This window comes from Podarcis vaucheri (assembly GCF_965113315.1).
Source record: "Podarcis vaucheri genome assembly, chromosome: 10".
Classification (NCBI taxonomy): domain Eukaryota; kingdom Metazoa; phylum Chordata; class Lepidosauria; order Squamata; family Lacertidae; genus Podarcis; species Podarcis vaucheri.
The window spans coordinates 1,883,646-1,896,383 of NC_138748.1; the positions used below are offsets into that span (position 1 = coordinate 1,883,646).

The 12,738-nt window shown below is 43.6% G+C and overlaps 1 protein-coding gene across 7 annotated transcripts in view; it reads left to right on the forward strand.

The window, feature by feature from the left end:
* ITPR2 (inositol 1,4,5-trisphosphate receptor type 2) overlaps positions 1 to 12,738 on the forward strand; it is a 387,592-nt gene that overhangs the window by 203,358 nt on the left and 171,496 nt on the right. For all 7 annotated transcript variants that reach the window (XM_082240062.1, XM_082240063.1, XM_082240060.1 and 4 more), the window contains one exon: positions 671 to 791. In XM_082240062.1, coding sequence (XP_082096188.1) covers positions 671 to 791 — 121 coding nt within the window. The remainder of the gene's footprint in view (positions 1 to 670; positions 792 to 12,738) is intronic.

Below are 12,738 nucleotides of genomic sequence, written 5' to 3' on the forward strand. Positions count from 1 at the left end.
CCCTCTTTATTTTTGCTATTAAAGCAAGGAAGTGAAGCAGACTAAAACCCAGGAAAATGTCCTATGATGGGTCAGGGTATTTGTTCATCTAGCCCAGCATTTTCCACTCTGACTGGCTGCAGCTCTCTAGGATCTTGAAGATGTGTAACATTACCTGCCTCCTGATCTCAAGATGTGAGGGATGAACCTGGGACCATCTGCAGGCAAAGCATGTGATCTAATACTGATCTACAACACCAGCTAGAAGCCAAACCTGGATATATTATCATTTCCTTTTTTCAGCTTTCCTGGCCCTTAGGTCAAAAGCATCCTGGCCCCGAGTGCTAGAGCAATTGACATGGCTAGACTGGAGTGAGTGTCTTCACATATGCCAGACCCCATAGAGGTTATACTCTTGCTACCCAAATCCCTCATTCAGATTTCCCTTAGGCCAGCGGAGCCACCTTGAGGCAGGTGGTAGAACCACTGGCTCTGTCTCACTTTCCCTCTCATGCACCACTCTAGAAGAGTGCTTGGTGCAATAATACATGGAGTATGTGAAATCAGTAGCAGTGCGCATGTGTTTGTATTAGGCTAGAACACATAGCAATTTTTATTTATTGTATAAATATCTTGGATCATAATATCTAAACATGTTTGAGCTGATAACATATTTTTTGTGTTCTTTCAGACACACCAGCCTGTTTTTATCCAGTTACTGCAGTCTGCATTTAGAATTTACAACTGTACCTGGCCAAACCCAGTGCAGAAATCTTCAGTAGAGTCCTGCATCAAAACTTTAGCTGAAGTCGGTAGGTCATTATACTCCTTGCTTTCACTGTTTCTGTTTTAAGTGACTTTGGATGAAATACCTGTTACTTCTAGGAAAGTAAAATCCTGCAAATTGCTAGTGCAGGAAACCTTTGTGCAATCTCCTTTGAAATGAGCGGAAGTTGAATTAAAGGACAGTCACTAGTGGAATGTGCACACTAATCTATACAGTATTTTGCTTGCAGTGGGGAAGCCTCAGCACAAATAAAACATGAGTGGCTAAAGAGAGCTTCGGGTGTGGCCTCTTTCTTGCCCTATAGAATTGCTGCAGGACACTTGAGCAGAAGAATCTTACCCTGATTGCTGCTGGTTCCCTGGCAAGCAAGGGCAACAATTGCTCTAAGGCTGAACTGACTTGACCTGGTGTTTCATCCGGCTGGCCTGGATGCCCTCAGTCTGGACTGCCTTGCTCCCTTCTATCCTACTTTCTAATTCATAGCAGCTGATGAGTCACGGGAGGAGAAGGCAATGGCTCAAGATTATTGGCATATCAGAATTGTGGCTTATCAGACTTTCCTTAGAGTCAGAATTATGTATCAGAATTGTGGCATATCAGACTAGGACCTGGGTTCAGCCATGAAGCCCACTGGGTGAGCGTGGGCCTGACCGACCTCACGGGACTGTTGTGATTATCAAACAGAAAGGGGGAGGGGTGTGTATGCCACCCTGAGCTCCTTGGAGGAAAGTTGCTATATAAATGTAATAATAAATAAATAAGAGTAGCCAGCTGCCCCCTAGAAATTACTTGCAGCTCATTACATCCACTTTTACTAGGAAATAAAATACATACAATTTGATTGGGGGAGGAGGTGTTGCTGTTCAGTAAGTGCATATATGATTTATTAGTTGGATTGATTTCCTTTTTTTGACCAAATCATTTTTATTGATTTTCCAAATTTTACCAAATCAGCCACAAATTAAGACAAATTTAATACGATTTTCCCCAAAATTGGTTTCCCATACTCCATTCATGATGTGTCCAAATTTTCCTCTTGTTGCTGTTTATTTTCCTAGTTGTTTCTAGTTCACATTCCTTACAATTAACCTTATATTACAGTAGGGTTTTTTTTAAAAAAAACAACAACCTTGTTTATCCTTAACCATCAGCTTGCCAATTCCTGCATGTACAATATTCTAACACTTGCAATATCTACAAGTGAGGTTACTCCACAAATTATCAAATCCACAACAAGTCAGTAATTATCATTTCTAAAATAAACTATGTATGAAAACCCAGTAGTTCACTTTTACTAGGTGTTTTTCCTTTTCTTCTTATATGCACAGTGCATTCTGTCCAGACCTCTTAAATGTCCAGTCCAAGTATCTCCTCTGTTGTTGTCCATTCTAAAATAGGAAATTGCAAGGATGACCTTGGTATTTTCCCATGGCGCCCTAACAGTGAGCCCATAATAGTAGGAGAAGGCAGACTGTCTTTCCTAGAAAATTTGTAACAGTTCAATCTTTAGTCGCCCTCCCCTTAAGCCAAGCAGACCCAAGCTGATGACTTTCCATTGAAATTTCTCAATTTGCCTCTAAGAGTACACCAGTTATTGCTGGCCATTTCCCATCAGGTTCTCATCAACATTTTCTGACACTCCAAGCTTTAATTAATGTCCCTAATTGTTTAATTATTTAAAATTCTCTCAGTCTTATTCGTCAAGTTCTTTCAGTTTCATCAAGCTGAGGAGGTGATAGGTAAAACTCCTCAAAAAAAGCAGCTCGTCACATCTTCCCCTTCCTTCCATTGTTTTGACAGCATCAGACAGCATCACTCCACCTCACACTGCCTGGAGTTTTACCTGCACACACTTCCAATTTTCCGCTAATAAACCTCACCTGTGATCCTTTTATTTCTTTAACCCAGAGGGGGTAAGAAGTAAGCCCTTGAAAGCTTTAAGCAACAACAATAATAGCATTAATAATAAAAGAAGATCTACTATCTTCTCTCCATTTTGAATTGCAGCAGGAATCATAACTAAAATCTCATACCTCAACTTCAATAGCCTGATTATGCCATTAATTTTAATCCAGTGTTCAAAATTTTGAAGGAGCTCTGCCACTTGTTGTGGCGGACTTTGGAGGCTGTCTCTGTGATGGAGAGTTTGAGACCCAGCGTCTCCTCCCCTCCTGGTTCTTGGGTGGCAGGAGTGGGCACAAAGATGACATTTGGCCAAAAGTGCTGTTGGGTCACTCATAACACTAACCCGTATTTAACATTAAGCTTAGTAAATGTTAACCTTAGTTAAGGCTGAGACATGTGGCAGACAATCTCTTAAACTAGGATTAGGGGTTTTTTTTGCTCTCCAGATGTTGCTGAACTATAGCTCCCATCAGTCCCAGCAAGCATGTCCCAATAGCCAGGGATTTGGTTTGCATCTGTCTGTTTTGAGAGACAATGGAGTGTGCATCTGGGGGTGAAGTCAAACTGCTGTGTTAGTTAATTCCACACTGTGGATATTGCTAATATAGGAACTGAGTAGATTGTATTTCCTGATCAATCTGCTGGATTTTAAGTTCTCATAGTATGTTTCATTTATATGATAAGTTGGTCTATAGAACCATATATTTTGATATGATATGTTGAATCACATTTAAAAAGAATTTATATAGTTATATACAGCCTGTTGTGTTGTTTGTGTTGTTATCAGTTTTGTATTTGCGTGACAAAGGGTTTGGTAGTGTTAGTTGACAGCACCGAAGTAACCTCTCTGGGGTGCAAGCCTGAGCAGGGGGTATGGAGGTTCTGGGCTGCCTAGACAACAAGAGCCCCTCTTGGCCTCGCTGATGTGATTCAAAGGAAGGCACCAGGTTGGCTGCAGGAGGTGCTGGAAGGAAGCATAGAAGGTGCCATCCAACTACCTTAAGGCAGTGGTTTTTAACCAGTGTGCCGTGGTGCTCTAGGGTGCCTTGAATGATAGTCGGGGGGGGGGCCGTGGGCAACACTGGCTTCTGTCTTTCTTTTCCTTCCCTCCCTTCTTTGATGCCCTCTGTTGGTTACAGCAGCGACCCTGGCTACAAGCTCCCCAGGTGAATGGTGCCTCTCTTTGGGGTGGGGGTGGGCAACTCAGAGACCACGGATGGCCACAGCAGCTGCCCAGAGGACTCCCAAGGAAAGGGGAGAGGAGAAGAGGCTGAGAGAACAGTCCACAAGGGAGGGTGTTTGAAAAAGGGTGAGAGGCTGCCAGCTCTGCAGACAAGGGATGACATAACTGGGCTCCTGAGCCCCACAGGGGTGCCACAGAAAGAATGTAGTTGGTCAAGGGAGCCGTGGACTCAAAAGGGGTCTCCACTCCTGATTTGTGTAGGATTTGCTCCTTTTCTTCTCTCGATGTCCACAAGGCAGCAGAGGTTTAAGATAAGAGTTTTTCTTCTCCTAGATGGGCTACCTTTCCAGGTTGATGAGCCCCATCTGCCCCTCACTTCTCTCTACAGCATGTGCAGAAATCACCTTCTGGTCTTTCCCACTCAATCCGCTCAGTCGTGTTTTCAGGCACAGTTTCTATCTCACTGAGTCTTTGATTCCCATTGGCTACATTCACTTGGTTTAATCGGCCAGTTGAATCCGTTCCTGGGGTGTGGCTGCTGTTGTATGCTGCCAGTTTCTAGGAGCCACAGGTGAGTTTCCAAGTGAGTTTCCAGGGTTGGGACCAAAGGTGGACCAACTACCCCAGAAGGAGCACAACATGTCCCCCACCAGAGGTACCACCCCTCCCTTGATACCCCATATACCCCTAGCCAGGGGATTATAGGAGCCATAGGATTCCTTCTGCAACTTGGTGCCTTTTGGAAATTGTGTGTATGTTTGAGGAAGTGTCGAAGATCATTCTCCTATTTGATTTTTTTTCTCATGCAAGCATTATTTATCATATGTAAATCAAATGGCTGGCTAACTACTTCTAGTCTGGGAACCATCTGCCCAAAGCAGAACCCTCAAATCCAGCACATAATCTGGTTCATGTGGTTTTTGGTGGCATCTTTAGTTAAATCCTGTTTTGCCTTTTTTAACCCCACTTTGCTCTACAAGTTCTCTGTTTCAGAAACCTTCCGAACAGGAACAACAAACTAGCATGCTTGTGGAATAAACTAGTGTGGTACAAAAGTACAAGAAATTGGCACATGCTGATCGGCACAAGCAGCCAGTAATAACTTGAATAAAAATAAATATTTATGTTCATATTTCTTTGCTGGTATTTTGAAAAGGCAACATATGTTTCATGTTGTTTTTAAATAATGAAATGTGGAACAAATGAAAGTTAAGCTTCCTACAAGCTACTATGATAAGCAGACAGAGGTTTTGTTTACAGCTCAAAACTTCAGCTGTGACCTCTGACAATTGATGCAAACCTTAATTACAAATAGAATTATACATTTTAAGAACCATTCAGAACAAAGGAACATATTTTCACTTGGCTTTCTTTGTGATAGTTTTAATTAGCTGCAAGTCTTTGAAAAATCATAGTGCTTGACGGTTGCTCAGCCACTGATGGAAGAAAGTGGCTTGCTCACTTCAAATAATGCCTGGAAGATCTGTAGGAATGTGACTGTTTCAGCCCTCGTGCTCTACAATTTATTCATATGTTCCTGGATATACTATTTCCTAAGGCGTAGCAATGTTAGTTTCTGATTTCAGAAACAACCAGGAATCTTGTAGTACCTTAAAGTCTAACAAATTTATTAAAAGTGTGAGCTTTTGTGGACTACAGTCTACTTCATCAGATGTGTGAAATGGTTTCTTGCATGGGGGAGGGGAGAGACAGATTGTAAACTGTGAGTCAGAAGAAAATGGCATTCAGAGTGGCCATTCAGAGTGGCCATTAACCCCAAACAATATTTAACAACACATTCATCCAGGCATTGGTAAGCCAATTAACATATGTAGTGTGATTTTGAAAAATCCATTGTGCCGATTTCATTCCAAAAGTGATAGCATTGAACCTCTTGATATATTGTAATTTGTGTGATTCATATTGCACTCTCCCTTTCAAGTCACTGCCCCCTGGTCTGTCTGTCTATCTATATATCTGTATCTATATCTATATCTATATCTATATCTATATCTATATCTATATCTATATCTATATCTATATCTATATCTATATCTATATCTATATCTATCTATCTATCTATCATCTATCTATCTATCTATCTATCTATCTATCTATCTATCATCTATCTCCAATTCAGGGTTACACTGAATTTGGTAACACAGGGTAACATGGCACAAAAACTTGTGCCATGGTAAAATTGTTTGCCTTCAAAGTGCCACAAAACTCTGTTGTTTTTCCTGGGTTTACAGGAACAACATAACAGTGGATTGGTTTGTTTTGGATTATAGCTTGTAGTTAACGATGAAAGGTCTTAACTATGAGACCTGGCCAAACCCTGACTTAGAGTTTTGTGTGAAGAGTCCCTGGTCCTCACTGTCCTTTAAAATAGACAAAGGGGAAGTACAACTGAAAGTTTGTGCAAAGCAGTTTCTGTTTATGAAGGGTTTGATTCAGAGTCGGGTCCCTTGCTGGCTTGGGACCTGGTACATATGTACCCTTTTGTTGTCCTGTTTTGAACCCTGACCTTGTCAGCCCAAGACCCTATCATCTGCTCCACACTGCCTCTCTTAGAAGATGTAGGAACCACTTGAGGGAAACGCTCCTAGTTTCCCTCTATTGCTCCTAGTAGAAGGTGTACATCTTAGGCTCAGTTCAAACATAATGTGAAACCATGGCTTACCCTGATCATTATTTAGAGCTCAAGGCATGGCATAAACTTGCAAATGTAAATGTACAGATGCACAACAGGCATCTTGTTGTCTGCTTTTGCTTTCCATCCTTTCAGAATTCATGTTCATGATTTCCTCTTCTGCCCTTGAAATAATAGCTTTTAACTTTTTTGTTGTTGATGCAGACATTATGCCAAATCATACTTAGCACCAGTCATGGTTTTCAGACCCATTTCAACTCCCCCCTCTCTTTCTCCTTGTGCCCCACCCCCAAGCTAAGTCTTATTATTTCCTAGATATAGGCTTTGACCTCACATTGGGATACAAGGAGGCCGTGACCACTGGCGGAGGAAGAGGCGTGTGGGGGAGCGCACCACTCAGGCAGGAGGAGAAGTTATGCTAAGACCAGACCTCTTATTACCGAGGAGGCAGGTTTAGTTGTTGTTTGGAGACTATCTCTGCTTCGGGGTCTGGTCTTGACCGGATGGATACTGGAATCAACAAGGGAGACCCACATGACCTGAAGGTGCTGCTGTGCAATGCCAGGTCAAGGATTCACAAGACCACTGCAATCCATGACTTGATCATGGATGGGGGACTTGACCTGGCATGTGTAACAGAGACTCAGTTGGACGAGGCGCATGGTCCTGTTCTTGCCGCTGCTTGTCCACCAGGTTTCTCTTCTGCACAGCAATCCAGGTCATATTGGTGGGGAAGGGGGGTTGCAGTGATTTTTAGGAAGTCATTAGCTTGCATCAGGCATCCTATTGGGAAGACCCAGTTTTCTGAGTGCATGTTCTGGAAATTGGGCAATAGGGGCAGTACAGGATTCCTTTTGGTGTACCAGCCTCCCCACTGCACCAAGGATTCCCTACCCAAGCTGCTTCAGGTCGTGGCGGATGTTCTCCTGGAGACACCTAGTTTAGCTGTCCTAGGGGTTTTAAACATCCATGCCGACACGACCTTACAAGGGCCGCTTGGGACTTCATGGAAAGCATGGCCTCCATGGGGCTGTCCCTGAATAAGTTTGGCCCAACTCATAGTCGTGGACATACCTTAGACCTGGTGTTCACCTCTATTGATGTACCCACTGACACTAAGTAAAAGCAAAGCAAAATAAGTGCCATGGTCAGATCACTTCCTGGTGCAACTGGACTTTTCTGTGACCCATCCCCTCTGCAGGGAAGTGGAACCAATTCGGATGGTCCACCCCCGCCATTTAATGGATCAAAATGGTTTCCAGAGAGTGGTAGGGGATGTTTTATCCCATGCTGATAGCCTTTCAGCTGATTCCCTGGTGACCCGCTGGAATGCGGAATTAACCAGGGCCATTGACTCTCTGGCTCCAAAGTGCCCTCTGCGAGTACATGGAGCCTGGACTGCCCCATGGTTTCCACCTCAGCTGAGGGTGCTGAAACAATTGCTGGGATGGCTAGAGCGCCAGTGGGGGGAAACTCACTCTGAATCTGACCAGACACGGGTTAAAGCTCAATGTTGAGCCTACCAAGTGGTGATAGCAATGGCGAAGAGGACCTTCTTCACCGCCTCTATTGGATCTGCAGGAAACAGCAGCAGGAGACTTTTTCAGGTGGTTTGTAATTTAATGGAATCACCTACACCATTGGGGCGTGGCAAGGACCCCAAGATTTTTGCAGATAAAGTAGCTCAGGTTCAGAAAGAGATAGATTCTACCGTGAGAGCAGGGCCAGGGCGGCTTAAGTTGCATGGGATCAATTCCAATCTGTTACCTCCGAGGATGTGGACAGGCTGCTTGGATGAGTGAAACCGTCCATCTGTCTCCTTGATCCTTGCCCATCTTGGCAAATAAAAGCAAGCTGGGAAGGGCTGGGTGATGGGCTCTGCAAAGTGGTGAATGCTTCCCTCTGTGAGGGAGGCTTCCCAGACCCACTGAAAGAGGCGCTTGTTAAACCACTCCTTAAAAAAACATATTTGGACCCGGCCGATATGGCCAACTATCACCATGTTGAGCTACAAAACAGAAACATGAGTGTCAGAATTGGCATTATTTTCAGCTCTCCCCACAATATTATAATCTCAATTACTTCTGTTGCTCATAGCTCAAATTCTGCTCATGTGTTCATCATGAAATATTTTTTAATAGTCTAAAAAAGGATCATTTCCTTAGGGATCACAGAAACAGTCCAATCTCTGGCAATAAAGATGCCATTTGTCTTTGAAGAACATTGCCAGCAGTGCTGAACACACTTTCAGATGGCACACTTGTTCCTGGGATAGGCAAAAACTTATTTGCAAGCTCATTTAACATCAGGAAGGATGCCTCCATATGTCCACCATATCAGAAAGCATTCTTCATTGTCCACTGCTGGCATAGCCATATAGTCTGTACATTGTTTCTGCCCCAAAAGAAAGGTGTACACAACACAGTCGTTCCCCCTTTATTCTGAAGCAACTTGCAAGCCAAGAATTGGGGGGGGGGTTTCCCTCCCACTTGTGGCAGCTTAGTGCAAGCAACTTGAGAGAGAGAGGGAGAGGGAGAGAGGCAGCAATAAAGGAAGTTTCTTGGAAGGGTAGTGCTACAGAGAGAGAAGCTCATCACTGGAACAAAGAAGCAAGTAATTTGGAAGGGAAAGGGGGGAGGCAGGGGAGACTGTAGGAATGGTTTCTGAAAGATCTGTTTCTCAAAGACCCAGTGGTTATTGTTCAGCCCTTTTTAGCTATTTGTATTGGTAACACTTTCTCAATGAGGCAGTGTGAGGTGATTTTTGCAGCAGCCTGTTCTACTTGTAGTGATAATCTGTTCTCAAAAGAGGCAGTGATTTTAGAGGAGCAATTTTTTGCTCAGCCTGTTGTAGCTACTTGTCGTGGTAGCAGGGGAAAGCAAACCATTCTCAAATATGTTGCAGCAGCCTGCTGGCAGAGAAGAGATGAGTGAGGCAGCGTTAAAAAGGGCTGCACACACAGGAGGAAGTGTTGGCTTCCCGGTTCTTCCAACATTGTGCTTTTTGAACACCACGTACACGATTTGTGATATATTGCAAGGTCATTTTTTTTAAAAAAACACAGTCATCACAATTTTATTTAAAATTTGGTACCAGACAATATATCAATTTATAGCACAGCCCTACACCCCACAATCCCTTCTGTTTTTTTAAAAAATAATATTTATTGAGATTTCAAAAACACAAAATTACATAAAAGACAATGAAAAATATAGAAAAAAGAGAAAAAACATACAAAATGAAAAGTATAGAATATATATATATATATAAAACACTTAGAAACAAATTTATCCTTCTGTATCTTACATTTCATTTCCTTCTTTCCTGACCTCCTCTCACCTCCCTTTTTTGTATTCTGGTTCAATTGGTTAATTCAGCAATTCCTTTCCCTCTTTGTTTTTGTCTTAGTCCTTTAACTTAATATATTATAGCTTTAAATTCTCACCTATTAACCAGCCATTTTTTCATACACCTTTATGACATTGCTGCTAGAACCACTTAATTTCATTCTGACATCATTCTAACATTCATTAATTTTACAGTATTTCTGTAAATAGTCTTTAAATTTCTTCCAATCTTCTTCCACCGACTCTTCACCCTGGTCTCGGATTCTGCCAGTCATTTCCGCCAATTCCATGTAGTCCATCACCTTCATCTGCCATTCTTCCAGAGTGGGTAGATCTTGTGTCTTCCAATACTTTGCAATAAGTATTCTTGCTGCTGTTGTAGCATACATAAATGATAGATTTTTGCAAGCTTGACTGGTGTCATGTACCACCTGTATATCATTTTCATAATATTCTCTCTTAAGGCATTACATGCCGTGAACTTCATACCTGTGCTCCATAACTGTTCCCAGTCAGCCATCATTATGTTATGTCCAACATCTTGTGCCCATTTAATCATAGCAGATTTCACCGTTTCATCCTGTGTATTCCATTTCAACAGCAAGTTATACATCTTTGACAAAATCTTAGTTTTGGGTTCTAACAGTTCTGTTTCTAATTTTGATTTTTCCACCTGGAAGCCAATTTTCTTGTCCAAATTGTATGCCTCCATTATCTGATAATAATGAAGCCAGTCTCGCACTTTGTTTTTTAATTTCTCAAAACTCTGCAATTTCAGTTTATCTCCCTCTTGTTCCAAAATTCTTTTTCTTTTAATCCCCCAGCTCACAAAATAGACGACAGTTTTAAATTCAGTTATTTTCCAGTTACTTTGGAACCAGGGGAAACCAGCCAGAAATATTGCATCTCACTTGTATCAGACTTGCGGAGTTAGCTGCCAAAAAATACTTTCACCAACAGCGCATTTCACAGTACGGCATTCTATTTTTCATTGGCAGTCCATTCCCAGGTTTAAGCAGTGGACTCTTAGCTTCCTTTTCTCTCTTTTTACAGGAAAATACAGTTCAAACCTTTCCCCCCCTCCTCTCCTGCGGTCAAGGGGGGAAATCGCTTGTTTTAGATAATAGAATTATAGTCTTTTTCAAGCGTCTTTCAAGGTTTTAGCTTACAAGTTCATTGCTTTCCTCTATTTACAAAGAACGGAAGGCAGACTTCCTGTTTATGCCTCTCCGTTTCAGTATCCAATTACTTCTTTTTTTCTCTCCTTTGTTTCCCAAATTAACCTACTCACCGATCGTTGTTTTGTGGCCAAATTGTCACAGGAAAAAGGTAGCGCTCTCCGGTAACAGCTGTGCGGCTTCGCTCCACGAAAGAAGCAGTTGACTCACAGCACCGCGCCGCTGCCCCGCTTCACTCCGGAACCCGTAGTCGGGCTCCTTTGCAAGTTGGGGGGCGCAAAAGGTGCCCGCCGAGTCCCACGGTCACAGGCTTCACCCGCCTGTGATTTTTGAAGGGTCCCCGCTTCGCCGTAGCGGTGCAGACCCGATTCCCGCAGAGCCAGTCCCCTCTGAGTCAGAGGGAATCCGCCATTACAGATGGCGCCACCCCGGAAGTCCCCCACAATCCCTTCTGATGTCCACCAAAGATGCAGCTGGGGTGGCTGGGATGTAGTTAATGGATGAGACCCCCCTCGTCCCACCTCAATAAATGACTTCTGCTGAGGTAGAGTCAATTGTTGCCTGGGAGTGGGCCCCAGCCAACAGATTGTTTGGGCAGGTTCCGGGGGGAGGGAATAGCACTGGCACACCCAATCTCAGTGATCATGGGTAGGAGGAAGTGTTATGCTAAGACCAGACCATGTTGTTACTGAGGAGGCAGGTCTCATTGTTGTTTGAGGACTATCACTGTCTCCGTGTCTGGTCTTGACTGGATGGATACTGGAATCAACAAGGGAGACCCACATGACCTGAAGGTGCTGCTGTGCAATGCGAGGTCAATGATGATGATGATGATGATTTAAAAGACATCTGAAGGCAGCCCTGTTCAGGGAAGTTTTTAATATTTAACGCTGTACTGTTTTTAACACTTGATTGGGAGCCGCCCAGAGTGGCTGGGGAAACTCAGCCAGATGGGCGGGGTATAAATAATAAATTATTATTAATTATTATTATTATTGTTATTATTATTATTATTATTATTATTCATAAGACCACTGCTATCCAGAACTTGATTGTGGGTGGGGGACTTGACCTGGCATGTGTAACAGAGACTTGGTTGGATGAAGCTGCTGCTTGTCTACCAGGTTTCTCTAACAGCAACCCTAGTCATATGGGCGGGGGGGGGGGGGTTGCAGTGATTTTTAGGAAGTCATTAGCTTGCACCAGGTGTCCTACTGGGAAGACCCAGTTTTCTGAGTGCATGTTTTGGAAGCTGGGCAATAGGGGCAGTACAGGATTCCTTTTGGTGTACCGACCTCCCCACTTCACCAAGGATTCCCTGCCTGAGCTGCTTCAGGTCGTGGCAGATGTTCTCCTGGAGATATCTAGTTTGGTTGTCCTAGGGCAGGGGTCGGCAACGTGTGGGCTACGGGCCGGATGCGGCCCACGAAGACTGTTTTACCAGCCCACGAGCCACCCCTGAACCGAGCCACCCACTTGGCGAGTCCAACTCGTGCTGCGCTAAACCAGTGCGGCGCAGGGACTCGCCGAGTGGTGCCGGCAATCACGTCTGTGCACGCACAGATACCAGAAATTGCATCTGCACATGTCCAGATACCGAAAATCGCTTCTGCGCAGGTGCCATTTTCGGTATCTGGGCATGCGCAGACATGATTTCCGGCATCGCGCTGCGCCAGTCCGGCCCACAGACAATCTCCGTGGGAGTG